The sequence below is a fragment of the Fringilla coelebs genome (genome assembly GCF_963513975.1).
Source record: "Fringilla coelebs genome assembly, chromosome: 9".
Taxonomy (NCBI): domain Eukaryota; kingdom Metazoa; phylum Chordata; class Aves; order Passeriformes; family Fringillidae; genus Fringilla; species Fringilla coelebs.
The window spans coordinates 29,982,898-30,000,639 of record NC_140067.1 but is presented as its reverse complement, the minus strand read 5'-3'; the positions used below and the strand labels follow the sequence as shown (position 1 = coordinate 30,000,639).

The window sequence follows — 17,742 nt, the reverse complement described above, 5'->3', positions numbered from 1 at the left end:
CTGTGGAGCTCATTAAACTTTTGGAAAATTTTCCTGTTCTCCTTCTCCCCCTTTAATTTCCCCTCTTATCTTTCTTTCCCTTTTCTCCTTGTGTTTTGAGGCCTGTCAGACCAGCTTTCCTCCTCCCTCAATCCTGCACTTTCTCCTACTCTTTCCCCCATCTTCACCCCTGTTCTCTCCTTGATCTTTCCTTTCCTTGATCCCTCCCCATCCTGCCACTTCTTTTCCCCCATGTGCACCACTCTCCCTGCTACACTTCTCCCCTTCCCATTTCACCTCATCTTTCAATCACATCCCTTCCACATCCCATGATATGCTAATCTCATCCCATCCTACTCCTTTCCCAATCCCATTCCCTTCCCATCCCATTCCCATCCCATCTCATCCCCATCTCATCACCATCCCCTTCCCATCCCATCCCACTGCCATCCTATTCCCATCCCATCTCATCTCATCCCCATCACATTCCTGTCTCACCTGCATTCCCATTCCCACTCCCATTCCCGTCCCTGTTCCTGTTCCCATTCCCGTTCTCATTCCCAACCCGACCCCATCCCCATTTTCATTCCCTTCCCATTTCATCCCCATCCCATTCCTGTCTCATCCCCATTCCTCATTCCTATTCCCATCCCCATCCCCATCCCTATCCGTGTTCCCATCCCTATCCCTGTTCCCATCCCCATCCCCGTTCCCATTCCCATTTTTGTTCCCGTTCTCATTCCCATCCCCACCCCATCCCCATTCTCATTCCCTTCCCATTCCCATCCCCATCCCATTCCCATCCCCATCCCATTCCCATCCCCATCCCCATTCCATTCCTGTCTCATCCCCATTCCTCATTCCTATTCCCATCCCCGTCCCCATCCCTATCCCTGTTCCCATCCCCATCCCCGTTCCCATCCCCATCCCCATCCCCGTTCCCATTCCCATTTTTGTTCCCGTTCTCATTCCCATCCCCACCCCATCCCCATTCTCATCCCCATCCCATTCCCATCCCCATCCCATTCCCATCCCCATCCCCATCCCATTCCCATTCCCATTCCCATTCCCATCCCCATCCCTATCCCTGTTCCCATCCCCATCCCCGTTCCCATTCCCATTCCCATCCCCATCCCCATTCTTATTCCATTCCCATCCCCATCCCCGTTCCCATTCCCATTCCCATCCCCATTCTCATTCCATTCCCATCCCCATCCCCGTTCCCATTCCCATCCACATCCCCATCCCCATCCCCATCCCCATCCCCATCCCCGTCCCCATTCCCATCCCTGTTCCCATCCCCATCCCCGTTCCCATCCCCATCCCCGTTCCCATCCCCATCCCCATCCCCCTTCCCATCCCCATCCCCGTTCCCATCCCCATCCACATCCCCATCCCTGTTCCCATCCCCATCCCCGTTCCCATTCCCATTCCCATCCCCATTCTCATTCCATTCCCATCCCCATCCCCGTTCCCATTCCCATCCACATCCCCATCCCCATCCCCATCCCCATCCCCATCCCCATCCCCATCCCCGTTCCCATTCCCATCCCCGTTCCCATTCCCATCCCTGTTCCCGTCCGTATCCCTGTTCCCATCCCTATCCCTGTTCCCCTCCCCGTCCCCATCCCCGTCCCCATCCCCGTTCCCATCCCCATTCCCATTCCCATTCCCATTCCCATCCCCATCCCCATCCCCATCCCCATCCCCATCCCCGTTCCCATCCCCATCCCCATCCCCGTTCCCATCCCTCCCCCGCATTCCCGGGGCTGTCCCGCCCATCCCGGGGGTCTCGGGTGCCGCTCCCGCGCCCCAAACCCGCGCGAGCCGCGGCGCCCCCCGGCGGCGAGCTCGGGAACGGCGCCTTCCCGCGGGGCGGTCCCGGGGCGGTCCCGGGGCGGTGCCGGGAGGGAACCCCTCCCCGGGGCGGCCGTGCGGCGGTGCCGAGGGCGGGCGGGCCCGGGGCGGTGCCGGGCGCAGGCCCCGCCCCGCGGCGGTGGGCGGGCGGCGGTGCCGGGGACGCGCGGTGCCGGTGCCGGTTGGCTGCGGGCGGTGACGGCGGGAGGCGGTGGCGAACATGGCGGCGGCGGCGGCCGAGGAGGCGGCGGCAGCGGCGGGGCGGCGCTGAGGAGGCCCGAGGCGGGCTGAGGAGTGGCGGGGCGGGCGGGCGGGGGCCCATGTGCGGTGGCGGCGGACCCCCCCCGCCCCCCACTACCGACGCCCGTTCGCAGCCAGGCGCCGCCGAGGCGGCTCTGCGGGCGCGGAGCGAGCGCGGCCCCGGCCCGCCGGCGGCGGCGGCGGCAGGATGAAGTTCGCCGAGCACCTCGCGGCGCACATCACCCCCGAGTGGCGGAAGCAGTACATCCAGTATGAGGTACGGCCCCGGGCAGCGCTGCGGGCACCGGCCCCGGCCCCCGCGCCTCCCGGTGCCCGCCGTGCCGCGGGGCGGTGCTGATGGAGAGGCGGCGTGTGTGCGTGTCCGCCGCGGCGGGGAGGCTGCGGCGCCGGGCACCCCTCGGCCGTCCGGCTCGTTAATTAGTGCATTAATTACCGCCTGTAACCTCTTGCCGGCGGACAGAGGTCGGGGCACACGCTCGGCGCCGCGCACCCGCAGCCCCGGCGGGGGCTCAGCACCAGCGCCGGTTCCCGGAGGAGCGGTGACTTTGAGAGCTCCCGGCCTCCCAAGGGCGATCCCGCCGCGCTGGGCAGCTCCCGGCGCCCTCCCTGCCCTGCCGGGGGCCGCCGGCACCGCTCTGGGCTCCCCCGAGCCCCCCAAACCAGGGCTCCAAACCCCCATCAACTCCCCCGAGCCCCCCAAACCAGGGCTCCAAACCCCCATCAACTCCCCCGAGCCCCCCAAACCGGGGCTCCAAACCCCCATCAACTCCCCCGAGCCCCCCAAACCGGGGCTCCAAACCCCCATCAACTCCCCCGAGCCCCCCAAAACAAGGCAGCAAATCCCCATCAAGTCCCGTTTTATGATGGTTTTTAAGTAAGGCTCTGCAGCTCGCGGTTTCACACTCCAGTCGGGGCGTTTATGAGCACTGTTTGCAGCAAGTTCTGCTGCGTTAATCGTGAATTATCTGCAGAACACAGCTTTTTTTGGGCTTTATCGCGCCAGCCTGCTAAAGGTCATGCTGATTGCTTCGTTTCAGATTTATCACACCGATTCTGGGCTTGGTTGGAACTGGACGGAGCTGGGGGCGGTAATTTGTAGTAAAACCATTTCCTATTTCAGTGTCAGCAGTAAAAGTGGCAGGTGCCAGCGATGCCTTTTCCACAAGTAATAATTAAATCTAGACAACGGAAAGCTGATTATAGGACGGCCGTGATCAGCAAAACTTCTTGACTGATTGACTCAGTTAAAACCACGCAACATTTGTTATTGTTTGAGGGTCTGTATTTTCTCCCTAGGACTGTAACAGCAATTTATTTATGCTATCCATATTAATCTGTCTGCATTTGCAAGGAAAACCACATTTATCTTAGCTTGCTTTGTTATAATGTCGAGCTTGAGAAGTTTATATCTACCCTTTTCACTCTTCCTTTGTTCCCCTTTACCTGACTGCAGAGGAACGGATGTTTAAATAAAAACCGCGCTTGGGTTTGGCTTTACAACAATATTGTGATCTCCTTGAATTATGTGGAGAGCTAGAGGGCCAAATAATGCCATCAGTCTTTGAGAAGGAGGAAAACCATTGTCTTGATAAAATAAAGGGCCAGCTTCGTTCTGCATCGTGTCTCTAATGGGTTATCCCTGTGAGAGTTGTCTTCTGCTCCTGAAAAAAGAAAACTTGGATATCTTCCTAAGAGCAGCTTTGGAGGTGTGTTGGAGGGGAAGGCAAGGGGGAAATAAAAGGGTGAAAGATCTGGCTGCGTGCTGAGCAAACAGCTGTGGAGAGAGGGGAAGGAGACCCAGTGAACTACGACACCTTGATTAATGTGTGAAGAGCTCTGCTGCTCCTCAGCCGCTGTTTTCATTATGGCAGGTTAATTTTCAGCTGTTTTAACTAGGGCACTATCATTATGTCATTCTCCCTTCCTGCAGCCCAGTTTAAAATGTATATTTCAGTAAAAGCAATTCCTTCAAGTTGTTACTCTTCTAATCACAAGTAAGCTCCTCCTTGGATAGACAGCTTAACGTGGAGTGAGGGAAAACACAAACCTCACCTTCCCTTTCAGTAATAACTTTCAAACTCTTTGTTTGCCTTGTTGCAGCTGGCTGGATGTGAGTCAGCCTCCTGCTCATGCATATTACAGTGGTGGAATAGCCTGGCATTTATTATTCAGTGACTGGTGGTCGTGTGGGTGCAGTGCACAAAAGCCCAGCGCTACCTCCATTTACTTGTTGATTATACCTGAGGCAAAAAGCACCCAGCCTTCCTTTGTCCAGAAAAATTCCCGTTGTTGATTAGCAAATGTGAGGTTAAACTTTGACTTGTGTGCAGTGTTTGTATATTTAATAGTGTTATATTGTGTCTTCACCTCACAGTTTATATCTTTTTAATTAATGCAGGAAACACCCTCTCCGAGTGAGAGATCTTCTGGGGTAGATTTTTAATCTCTGGAAAGATTCTTCCTGTTTCCAGGATGTCACGTTCGAGATCACAGAATTCTGGAGTGGTTTGGGTTGGAAGGGACCTTAAAAATCATCTTGTCCTGTCCCCTGCCACGGGAAGGGACAGCTTCCACTGTTCCAGGTGGCTCCAAGCCCCAACCAGCCTGGCCTTGGACACTCCCAGGGATGGGGCAGCCACAGCTTCTCTGGGCAACCTTTGCCAGGGCCTCCCTACCCTCAGGGAAGATTTTTTGCCCAACATCTGATCTAACCCTGCTCTCTTTCAGTTTGAAGCTGTTCCCCATGAAAGGACTGAAAGATGATACAGAAATTGCTTTCTCTAAGTTGCTCTGTATCGTAAAGCTTACATGTCCTCATCTTAATTTCCTGCTGTGATATTTGTAGTTATTTCCACCAGAGAGCAGGTGATTCCTGCAGCACCCAGGTAACCTGTGAGATCCTTTGAAGGGATTTTGAGCCAGCTTTGCCTGTCAGACCAGGTGTAATCTGTTGGTGATAACCTCAGAAATGGGAATGGGATTGTTGTGTTTTCAGTACCTAGAAATGTAGTTTCACTTTCAGGTGGTCTTGAACAATTGATAGTCCTCAAAACTTCTTACCATCCACATGCTCTTTCCTTCCAAAAATAATCAGTTTAAGTATTCTATGTGTGCTTGTAGGAAGTATGGCAGTTGCCTGGGCTTAGGGCTGGTAGGCAGGGTGAGAGCTTTAGGGAGAGAAAAAAACATTCATTTTCTTTAAACAGGCAAAAGTAAGATATATTTTGATAGGTGTGACTTAGATTTATATTTTCTTTCAGCAAAACCTCTGCAGTGACCATTACATCTAAACTTTTGGAGAAGGAGCACTTGGCTTACAGAAGAGAGGGGAAATGGCAGTGAATGCTCTTCTGTTTCATTCAGCTTTTCCCAAAGACATTTACCATGAGTGAGCCAACAGTAATGTGGAGCTTTCAACCGTGATGGCCCTGATTTGGCTTTCCATTCCACATTTCCATTCTAAAGATTGCATGAAATGATGTGGATGTGCCTCACTGCAGCAGCAGCAGTGCAAGGCTTTGCTCACCTTGTTTTAGGGGCTCTGGCAGTGCATTTTATTCTGTAAAGTGAGTCACATTTTCCTAGCCTGTTAAACTACAGCACTGCTTCAGTGTTCATTTTGCCTTAAAAGTTTTGGGCCATTCATTTACCCTTCAGTTCCTTTGGAAAAATATGAAAATGGCAAAAATGGAAAACAGGAAAAACATGAAAGCAAACACAATCCCAACTTTTTGTGTCAGACTGAATTCTCCTTTCCACACAGTACTGAACAAATTCAGGTAACTTGCATGAATTTCAACTGATGCTTTTTTTTTTTTTTTTTTTTGGCTGAGAGTGTGCTCTGCTGCATATAACGCTCATTTTTGATGCAGGGAAATATTTGGGTTGTTAGTCCTCTGTTTATCCACAAACCCTCCTGGGTTCCTTTGCTTTCATGTCCCTCTCTGGATTTCTTTCAGGAGGGGAGCATTGCTCAGACTTCTAAATGTAAATGTGGATCTGCACATCCAGCTGATGGAACTGTGCAAGCCACTTGTACAGTTGCCAGATGGCTGTTTGGTTGCAGTTAATCTGGCCTGAATTTGTTTCTCTGCAGAAACCTGGTGGTATTTTTATAGAAAAAGTACATAATACCTTTGACATCTCAACAACTGGGGAGGGAGGAGGAGCAGAACAGCAATTACAGGTGCAAAGTTCATGGGAGAGGTGGGTAAAGGTGTGTGCAGGTGACCTCCCTTCACCTTTTTTAAGATTTTAAGTCCTTAAAACCCCAGGTTTTAAGTCCTTTTGCTGTTGCAGAAGAGAAACAGGTTGCTAAGTTTTAGGCATCATTTCTCCCAGACACCACCTGCAGCAGGAAGTGGATGGGGGGAGAGGATAGCTGAGGTTGCCTGCTTGCCTTCAGAGTGTCTCTTGCAGAAACAGGCTTTCAGTTTTTGGGAGGTGGCCAATTCTGCTGTCAAACCCAGCTTCATGATAGGCAGTTCACACCCAGGCTTGCCACCTCCTGACACAAATCTGTTGTGCTATTTCACTATTTGTCCTTCGGGCTGTTAGCAGAGGAGCTTAGAGGAGCTTAAGTGGTTTGAAAGACTCCTTTAAAACAGTGGGTTGGGGTTTTTTTTTTTTTTGAGTGTGTTAAGGTTTTTGTCCTTAATTTTGTTCACTATTAAGGTCTGATAGTTGCATTTTCAATTGTTTTCTTTTTTTTTTTTCTTGTTCTCACATATGTATTTACACAAGTTGACTGATGGTGCAAGGTGTAGCACTGGCACAGCCTAAAGCAGGGAAATAACCCACTTTGTTTAGTTCGAGGGCAGAAAGAGTAATTCTCAAGTGTTTCACATTGACAGTGATGGATAACTTTTGTAAACGATTGGTTCTAAAATTCTGTAATCTAGAGGACTAAATAGTTTAGGTGTGAAGGAGCACTGAGTCTTTCACTTTGAGGTTATTGGTTTACTTATTTAGGTCAGGAAAGCAGTAACAAAATCTGCTGCCCTGCAGCTGCCAGATTGCACTATGTCAGTCTGCATGGGGAGAGGTCTGTGGGACGACTGACACCTTCAGCTTTCAAGATTGTTTAGTGCAGGACTGTCAATGTTGTCCTTTTTGTTTTTTTTTTTTTTTTTTAATGACTGATAAAACCAGAGATAGGAATCACACTGGGTTTACCTCTGGGTGGGTTAAGAGATGAGTTGTTACTACAGTGACTTTCAATGTGCTGTCTCCTCTGGTTTGTTTATCCTGTGTCACATGTTGGTTGTGGTTCATGGAAAAAGTTACAGGTAGGTGAGGATGATGACTGGGATGGAAAAGGAGGAAGATTTTTTGACTGCTTGGTGTGCAGAAGCAGATCATGTGCTGCTGAGCAGTGAGTCATGGGGGGAAAGGACTGAAGTGGCCCGTGCTCCTGAGGAATTTTAGAGAAGCACCAAGAGCAGAGGAGAGCTGTGCTGTTGGCATGAGGATCATCCAGCAGTGGCTCAGTTGGGAAAACAATTATGCAAGTGACCTTTGCTGAGACCTCTGACTCAGGAGCCAGACCTTTGAGAGATGCCAGAGCTGCTGGTGCAGGCAGCCACCTTGGGTATCTTGTGATAAACAGACTTGTCCTTTAGACCTTGTATTTACCCAGTGTGTTACAACAGCACTCAGCTCCCAGCTGCTGAGCTGATGGTTTTTACCTCCAGGCTGTTGGGGGATTTCTCATTTAACCTGGGAGGTTTTCTCCTGGGGCACTGTGACACGCACCTCTGCTTGTGCTGCCTTTCAGGATCATGGAAATATGGGATATGTTGAGAATCATGCAGAATAGATGGGAACTAAGAAGACCTGAATTAGTTCTTTATGTTAGATTTCTGTGGGCTCAAGAATGAGGGAATAAGGTCAGTTTTTTGTGGTGGTGGTGGAGGAGGGTACTCACGTTCAGTATCAGCATTAAGATGTGAGGTGTGTATAAGCAAATCACTGTGCAGTAGGAATGGGTCCCTCCCTGTGGCTTTCAGTTCCAAAATTATAGCTCAGGTTATTCATAAAGTCCTAGAATGTTTTAGGTTGGAAGGAACATTTTAAGATCATCTCGTTCCCACTCCTTGCCATGGGCAGGGACACTTTCCACTAGACCAGGCTGTTCCAAGCTGTGTCCAACCTGGCCTTGAACCCTTCCAGGGATGGGCCAACCACAGCTTCTCTGGACAACCTGTAAAGATTTTTTCCCTGCCCTCTGTGAGTTTGAATCCATTCCCTCTTGTCCTGTCACTCCTGGCCACTGTCCCAAGTTCCTCCCCAGTTCTCTTGGAGCCCCTTTAGGCACTGGAAGGGGCTCTAAAGTCTCCCTGGTGCTTTCTCTTCTCCAGCTGAACACCCCCAGCTCTCTCAGCCTCTGATCCTCACTGTGACCCTCCTCTGAGCTCCCTCATTCCTTCAGTCATTGATCTGAATTCAGTTCATGTGGATGTGAGTGAGCAAATCTTTAAGCTGTGCCTGGAGTAATACCAGCAGCTCAACAACTGCCTGGGAAGAGCCTTCCAGAGAGGAGCTGCAGGGCAGCTCATGGTGCCTCCAGCACCTGAAACCTGATTGCTGCATCAATTCTGGCTGCTGTTAATATTGCCCTTCAGTTCCCACTTGTAGAGAAGGCCATCACCCTTGGTTCCCTAATCTCCTTTAGCATGTATGTGAATTTTTGTGATCCTGTATAACAGTCATGAGAAATCCCTGAGGCCGCTTCTCCTCCATTTGCCTTGACAAACTCCTCTGTGTCACGCAACACTTCAGGTTTTGTTGTTTCTTCATTTTTTTTAATGTAAAGCCTTTAGCATCCTACCAACTGGGAAACATTTTTCTGAAGGAAGATGTTGAAATGTACAGTTGGAATAAATTTTATAGATTATTAAGATAACAGGCTTGAGATAAAGCAGTCAGTAAACATGAACCTGTTTCACTTGTGAACAGAAATATGTGTGATAGCCTTGACATCACGTACCACAGCTTTCTGTGCCAGTCTGCAGGATAAAAGGGCTTTAATTGCTTTTGTTTTCAAACAGGCATATCAAAACAGTGTAATTTTTTTTTTCCTCTTTTAATACTAACTGTGTTCCTTGTTCTCTGCCTCTCCCTTGCAGGCTTTGAAAGAGATGCTATATGCAGCTGTGGACCAGGCCCCTTCTATAGAAGGTAAGCAAATTGTAACCCACAGTTGTGTTTTTCTTGGCACTGCGTGCTGGACACGTAGTCCTGCTACTTTTCTGTCCTTAGTCCTCCTAAATTGGTAAACTTAATATCCTGATGGGCAAATGCCTGGCATTTCCCAGCCTGCATGCTATATTTGATTGTTAGAACTCTCTGTCCTCTTTTGTTGGGACAATAAATGTCTTTGTATAGTTTGAGACAGCAACAGCTGGATTCCTCTTGCTTATAAGGTCATTCAGTGGTGGAAGTGTTTTCTTCATTGCTTGAGAATAGAGCTTTGTTTTCCTGTGAGAGCCTGCCACTCTGGGAGATAGCTGTGCTGGAGAGACACCGGTTCCTGGTTTGTCACTGGGGATTTGAGCTGGAAGAGTCTCATCCTTTTGTTCTGTGTCCTCCCTGAAGGCTGTGCTGCCTCTCCCATGTGGACATGAGTATATCTTCTTCTTTGCATGTGTTTATTGCCTTCTGACTGCTCTAGATTACTGAAGGAAGGTGTTTGGTTTTAAGCTGGCTGAATTTTAAATGGTTTGTTTAATTAAGTGATGATCTGTGTAAAATTTGTTAATAGAGCCTTTCACTCTCTGTATCTTCCTTTTGTTGTCTTTAAAGTACTGAAGCCTCTGTGTTGCTTCACTCCTTGCTTTCTTGCCCTTCATGTGGATTTCTGACTGCTTTATAACCTCCTTACCTTTATTATTTTTGCTTTCATTGCAGAGTTAATTTTACTAATTTCTGAACATGGCTCTGGGCTTCTTGAATATTTATAGAGCAGGAGAACAAGTGCTGCTCCCGGTGTAGGCAGTTGTCTAACATCAGTAATGCTGTTCACTCTAAATGTTAGGCCATTAATTACTTTCCTTTTGTTGATTAGAACTGGGAAATGAGGTGTGATGTAGTTCATATATTGTGATTTTTTTTTCTTTAAATTCAACTCAACTCCACGTGTTCTTTGATTAGAATTTTAAAGCCACAGCTGCAATAATTAATAGTTGAAGAGAGTGTGTGTGGGATGGGGCAGTCTGTCCTTAAACTCTTCAGAGGTGCATTCCAAGCTGAAAACTTTGTGAAGGCAATGCTCAGGCAGGTTAAATTTTTAAATTTAACCTGACACTTAGTAGCTCACTCAACTCATCGTGCTGATTTTGTTAAAAGAATCACACTTTTCTCTACATACAGGTCCTTGAACTAGGTTTCTAAAAGTTATGGTCCTAGAATTCAAAAATCTATGGGTTATCTTTGGAAAACTCGACATACATTGGCAAAGAGGAAAGTCTTGCTTTATTATTTTAAAGTAGCAAAATTCCATAAAACCCAGCCACAAACCTCTCTCCCCAACAGCATAAAACTAAGAGTTTTCTGTGTAGGCCAAACTGACTATAATAAGTTTCAAAGACAACTTACTAATTTATTGAAAATCAACTTACTAATGTTTATTAGGAAACTGAAGCTATTATAAGACTTTTTCTTTTTTCCTCTCTTCTGTCTACTGGTTTATTATTGACAGTGTGAGCAAATGGTGTCTGTGCTAATGAAACTTTTTAGTCTGATGTTGGAATGTGACTTCCTGGGCTTGGCCAGGGTTATCTGGAATTTCAAGGTGGGCTTGAGTTGCTCGTTGTAAGATGTTATAATTCAGCATTTGGATTCCTTTCTTTTCGGTGCTTGTGGTACAGTGGTGTTCTGTAATGTGCTGTGATGTTTGTGTGTAAACATATTTGGCAAAGCAGGAGGTGGTGAAGAATGAAATGATATTGTATTTGTGCTCTTTTAAACACTGTTAGAGTTTTAATCTGTGCTTCTGCCTCCTTTGATGCTTTAAAAACCTCAACAAAAGGGAAGCAATGACTTACGACAGTTTCCATCAGTAGAACAATGTTCTGTTCATTTTTGGAGGGGCTGAGTCTTTTCCTCTGTACTGTAGAGAATATAATCCAAACAGTTTTGAACCACTCCTATTTAAATCTGTCTGCCTGACCTGCCCTTAAGTGCAGAGCAGTTCCACTAATTCCTTCACCTTTTGTGCTGGAAATAAATCAACACCATTTTCCCATCCCTGTTGCTTGCATCCTTCTCTTTTTTAAGCCCTTCTGCCTTTGTTCATAGAAACTTTAGGCCAGGTTTAGTACTTGACTGCACACAAAGCATGCCCAGAACACTGCTCTAGTCCCTGTCCCAGGATTTGGAGCAAGTTCCTTGCATTTTGGGAGGGAATGGAGTAGCTATTGTCAGGGGCTGGCTGTTGGCCTGCATGTTTCCAGTTTAATATGGATTTTGCAATGGATACTTCTGTGTTGTTTTGAGCTCAGCACAGAGACTACAGGGCTGTGCTGCTGAAACCCAGCCTCCCAGTATGAGCCTAATGTAATCTCATTTTAGACTGGTCTAACTAAAATCCATTTGCTAATTGATCTCCTTGATCACAGACACGCTGCAGAGCTCCAGAGCTGGCTTTGATTTACCTTGCAAGAATTGTAAGCTAATCTTTGGATAATATATTGGATTGTGAAGACAAGGGAGTTTTGTACAGCAAAGCTGAGGCTGTTCCTGGTTCTTATTCTGCTTGGCTGGATGTGTGATCTGGCATTTGTGAATGAATTTCTTAGATTTCTGCTGCAGGCTGCTTACTATGTCAGTCAGTAAAATTTGTGTAGAGGCAGAAATGCTTCCTGTTGCTCAGTAGAATGCTGAAAGCGCTTTGGGAATTCTTTAAAACAACAAAAAAAGGTGCTACCCAACCAAGGCATGTTGTAAATAATAAGCAAGGCAGGTAAAAGGTGAGCCATCCATCATGAGCAGCTTTCTTTGGGTTTGTATTTAGGCATTTTCTGTGTGTGGATTAGTAAACCAATGTAACTTCAGGATGACTCTTAAGGTTTTGCAAGGGATAGTTGCTTGTGCTGCTTTAGTGGACAAAGTGCTGCTGGGAAGAGGGTCTTGGCTCTAAATTGTGCAGTTTATTCTGTGATTATTTATTATGGTGACCCTTCTCCCTGTGCTACATGGAATCCACACCTATGTCTACCTGCTTTTTCCTATTTTTGGGTAATAAATGGACTGTGATTTTAACAAAAAACCTCGTAGAGGTGGATAAGTAAAACCTGTCAGGGCTGTGTGGTAGGAGGAGGTTGTTTATAGCTGTCCCCACACACAATTGCAAGGTGCTGTGGCTCCCTGTGTTTCATGAGAGTTATTCCAGACTGCAGCATGTCTTTTCTGGCAGTTCCTCGCTGTACACATAGATTTCTTTAATCTGTTCAAAGATTTTTTTCATCCATCTGTCTCCTTTGTAATGACAGTTTTTTATACAAGTGTTACTCCTCCAGATGCTCCTCATCTTTTTACAAGGCAATCCCCTGATGAAACCTGCACCATCCTTCCACCTGAGCAACATCTGTACTAAATTAGTGTTCAGTCTGTTAATTCAATCCCAGCACATCACTGGGAGAGGTATCAAATGATGCTGGCTTCCCAGCTGTACCATGAGCCTTGCTTGGCTTTCTGGAGAGTTCTTTGGAGCGTGTTTGCTTCGTTAGCTGTTTGTTGCCTTCTGCTCACTGTTAGCAGAACAAGGGGGATGAGTGGATGCTGCTCCCAGGATGTCATTCCCGGCTCCCTGTGGCACAGCAGGAAGGCCTGAATGCAAGTGTGCCAAACCAGGCATCCTTTTTTGACCCTGAGATACCTTTAGCAAGAATTAGTGATGATTTAGAGGCTAAACCTGAGCATAGCTCTGCTCTCCTCTGAGGCAGAATGTGCAAGATGGCAAAAGTACAAAATACTGATCTCACTGGGAGCACGCTGGGTTTTTAGGTGTTTTTTTTTTTTTTTGTTGTTGATTCCTTGTCCTCCCACTGCTTCCTGTTCCATTTGTCACCTAAGTAAAGCAGGTTAGTGGACCACTCTTGCTGGGAGTGCTGCTGATTATTCCACTCGGTGAGCAGCTGTGTCGGCATCTCCCCGAGCTCCTGGCGGTGCTGCAGCGGCCACCAAAGTGCAGCTGTAAATTATTCATCCTCATTTTCTGCTCCAGTGGACAGGGGCCACTCTAAATGTTGTTTCCTAGAATATTTGCCTTTCAGATATTTAAATTTATCCTCTCTTTGATACTTGTGTAGACAAATATCGTTGTTGTAATATCAGATGGTGCAGGAGCATCCTCCTGTTATGGAAATTACTTCACCCCGATCCTGAATTCCAGTGGCACCTTTCAGACAAGGGTTCTGTGGGGATGGAAGGGTGTATCAGGGTAGGGCTGGGGAGTACAGGTGCTCTAGGGTAGAATTCAAACCCAAAAACAAGAGGTGGTGTTAAAGCAAGATGAATGGGTAGGAGAAAAGCTTTAGTGGTGACAGATATCCTCTGCTGGTGCCTGTAATCTTTGTGGTCTCCTGTTTGCTCATGATTAGAGATGCAAGTTTGGGAGATTCTGAGAGTGGCATATGCCATGTTATCCCACCCTTGTTTCTGCTTTCATTTGTAAAGCACTTGCCCTGTTAACTGACAGCTACAGATCTTTGGTTTGGATTTATTTCTGTTGCTGAATAAACAAAACATAGGGACATAAATAATCTTGGTGAATAAGTAGGGTGTAGGACATCACATTCTTTCCAGAGAAAGTTATGAGCCTGGCAGTTTTTGTTATATGCAGATATGCTTTGTAGGGTTGATCAAAGACTTATGATTTGTCTGTATATATGCAGATGCCTTCTTTTTATTTCAAAATAAACATTTATTTCCAGTTGCACAAGCTTACTTTGTAGCAGCTTGAGGTTTTGTTTACATGGGAATGCTTAAGGCTTTAAAAGAGTCTTCAACACGAGTGCTGCACATCAGAAGCAATCACAAAGAGATTAATGCTTTGTCTTTATTTCAGCATGTTGTCACACACCCATGAGGACATGGGGGTTGGTGTCCCACACCCCAGATGCAGGTCCTTGATTTTGTCTAGGCTGTAATTCAGCCTCTGTATTTATAATTAGTATGTAAACTAACAAAAAAAAAAATATAATCCCATGACAATCCTCTTCTCAGTTGGAGACCTGATGCCAGGTATTGGATTAGCTGTAAAAAAATAGGTTATTGGGCTTGTGGAAAATGTTATCTGCCAGAGTGTGCAAACGGTGGACAGGAGGAGAGCTTGGCAGCACACCAGCATTTGGAGAAGGAGATGATGTCTGGTTCCTCTTCCCCTGGAGCAATAAAATTTGAAAGGTAAACAGTGCATATGGTTGGAGTAGGGTCCAGAGAGAACAGCTGGATGCTCACTAAAATATTTGGAGCACAGATGCCTGTGTGGAAATGTGGAGTACCGTGTGTTCATGTCAAAGTCGTTTTGCTGTCAGCAGCGGTTCAGTGCTCACAGCACGTCAGCTCAGAGACTGCTTTGTACCCAGCCCTGCCACTTTCTGTGCCTTCAGGGCAGCCCACGCTGCTGTACTGTGCTGTACACCTCTGAGGTGATGAGCACCAAGAGGCTGAATTGTGCTCAGCCAGTCGGGAGTGAGGGGATGTGGAGGAAAGATCAGGTGAGGCACAGAGCTGGAGTCACAGAACGGCATCAGAGAGGGGTTTGGGCTGGAAGGGACCTACTAAGGTCATCTGGTCCAGCCCTGTGCCATGGGCAGGGACACCTTCCACTATTCCAGATTGCTCCAAGCTGTGTCCAGCCTGGCCTTGAACACTTTCAGGGATGGAGCAGCCACAGCTCACTGGGCACCGTGTGCCACCCTCACTGTGAAAACAGCCATCTTCCTTGTGTGTGATCTAAACTGACTCTTTCAGATTGAAACCATTACCTCTGTCCTAACACAACAGGCTCTGCTAGAAGTCTGTCCCCAGGCTAACTGGGTGATTGAAAGGGATTTGTTGATTGTGGAGACCAGCAGCCAATACAAGGTTTGATGTCATTTCTGTCCCACAGACCTTCAAGGTGTGATCTGAGAGTACATTCAGGACCTGTTGGTGTGCTCAGGGTCCTGTCCTGCCTCCTTAAAAACCAGAGAGTCTCCAGGAGGCAGTAGGAACCTCCCTGGGGCACTTGGGGTGGTGTGGGACCACACAGGGTAACCAAGAAGCTCACGGGGGTAGTGCTTTAGCAGGTTGATCACCATTTCTTTATGAAGGAAGCTTGTGATTGCAGTCACTGGAAATGCTGGACTTCCTCACCCTTTCCATTTGTCCCGTGGCCAGCTCATGGCTGATTCTCTGCTTCATCTGTGTGGACAATCCTGGAAAATTGTGTTGCTGCTGAGCGAGCCTTCAGCCTCTTGCTGTGCTCTGTGGTGAGCTGTGTGCAGCTGCAGCAGCAGCTCAGGTTGCTCTGACACCTTCATGTGGCATGAAGGACTCGAGTCCTGGGTGTACCAAAGAACAGGCTCCAGGCTTAGGAAGAGGCACTTAATTCAGTCCTGGAAGGTTCTTGTGGGGGTTCCAGTTGTGGGTGTCTCTGGGTCTGGGTTGAAGGCACTTGAGATGGTATTTCATGTTCTGACTCAGGTGTTTATTATTTCTTATCAGTAAAACATCTCACTGCTGGGAGTTGGGCAGCTTTTCATCAGAAGGCACAAAATGGCCAACAGTCTCTTGGTACAAGGGCTTTTAAGACTGAACTGTCCAATTAAGAGCTGACACCTGGATTATTTTCCCTTTTAACCCAACAACTGATCCCAATGGGGACTTTTCTGCCCAATTACAAAATGCCACCCAAACCCATGGAGAAGGAGGAAGAAGCAGCATGAAGAAGAAGCCCAGGATGACACCCTTGCCCTCCATCCTGCTCCCATCCACAGCACACTAAAAACCCCAAACCCTCAATTTCTCACCCAGTGACACACCTGCACTGCTCTCTATAATCTATTTCACACTTTTGTGGGTTCCAGTCTATCTTGAAGTCTGGGAAACTTTCTCCATGAGTGAGGGTCAGAGTCAGTGCTGCCCTGGGGGTCAGGGCACCCCAGAGCAGACAGGGAAATATTCCCAGTGCCCTGGCTTCCCAGAGGTTCTGGGTTGGAAGGGTTCTGGAGTCCTAACTCTTGTTATCCCTGCACAGGACCATCCCCAAAAGTCACACCATGTGCCTGAGAGCTCTGTCCAAATGCTCCTTGGGCTCTGTCAGGCTGAGTGCTGTGACCACTTCTCTGGGGAGCCTGTTCAGTGTCCAGCCACCCTCTGGATGAGGAACCTTTTCCTAATTTCCAACCTAACCCTCCCCTACCACAGCTCCAGGCCGTTCCCTCCCTGTCACTGGGCACAGGAGGGCAGAGATCAGTGCCTGCCCCTCTCCTTCCCCTCCTGAGCAAGCTGAACACTCTGCTGAGTCTCCTTTTCTCCAGGCTGAACAAACCCTCAGCCTCTCCTCAGATGGTTTCCCCTTTATACCATTCCCCATTTGGCTCTGTAATTTTGTCCTGTGTCCTTTTTTCCTTTCCTTCAGCATCCTTTGGTGCTGAGTGCTCAGAGGTGTTAAAGCCAGGATAATCCAGGAGCTGGGGAGGTGCAGGAGGTCACGGGGGGAGCTGGACCTGGCAGTCCAGGCTGGACCTAGAGCCAGGTTTCCCTGGCAGGTCTGCAAACCTGCTGCTGCAGAAGGGGTGTAGGTGATTCCTTAATAATGTAGAATAACAGCAACATCAGAAATGCTCAGCTCTGCCTTTTTCTTTTTCTTTTTTTTTTTTTTCCCCCTTCCTGCATTTGCTTTCCCATACACTAAGATGCCAGTCTGTGCTTAGAGGAATTAACAGTGCTTGTAATTTAGCTGGAACGTGCCAGGTTTCACGTTAATGGTCAGAACTCAAGGGCTGGAAAGCAGATTTGCAATGCTGCAAGACTGACAGGCAGCACTCCTGAGACAGCAGTGAGATATCAGGCAGCACAGTGGCTGTACACATGAGAGCACTGCACATGTTTATGCAAGAGGCCAGTATTTATTGCTTTGTTTCAAGGAAAAAAGCTTCTCTAGACATCTTAACAGCAAGATTTAGTGTGTGTGTGAGGCAGCTTCTGGCTTTCTTGTCATTCCTTTGGCGCTGTGTTTGATATAGGTGACTTGAATTATTAGACAATTAGGATTTTTGGATGAGGCTGTAGCTACTCAGTGAATAATGCAACGTGAATTAAGGTTGATTGGATTCCCTCTCTTTAAAAATGCATGCTGTGGGCAAGGGAATGAGCAGAGTGTCCCTGGAAGGAGGGAGAGCTCATTCTTCTCCATCATAGCTGCCTGTGAGATGCTTCAGAAAAATGGCCCATGTGCCAGTGGCCATGGAGTGGGGACATCCCTGTGGGATGTGGTGGAGGACCAAAGGCTGTCCCTCCTCCTGGAGTGGTCCTTTGTGTTCTCTTCATCTGCCCTAAGGCCACAGCAGGCAGAGAGTGTTGCACAATTGGTCTCTCAACATGAGAAGGTCAGACTCTTGGATTTGGCAATTTTACAACTAGCAACACGTGGCAAAA

The 17,742-nt window shown here is 47.8% G+C and overlaps 1 protein-coding gene across 2 annotated transcripts in view; it reads left to right on the top strand.

Moving 5' to 3' along the window:
• Positions 1-1,983: 1,983 nt before the first annotated feature.
• The window catches only part of XPR1 (xenotropic and polytropic retrovirus receptor 1), a 115,970-nt gene continuing 100,211 nt past the window's right edge, over positions 1,984-17,742 (top strand). For both annotated transcript variants that reach the window (XM_084211104.1, XM_084211103.1), the window contains exons 1-2: positions 1,984-2,353; positions 9,225-9,276. In XM_084211104.1, coding sequence (XP_084067230.1) covers positions 2,285-2,353; positions 9,225-9,276 — 121 coding nt within the window. In that variant the 5' untranslated portion in view covers positions 1,984-2,284. The remainder of the gene's footprint in view (positions 2,354-9,224; positions 9,277-17,742) is intronic.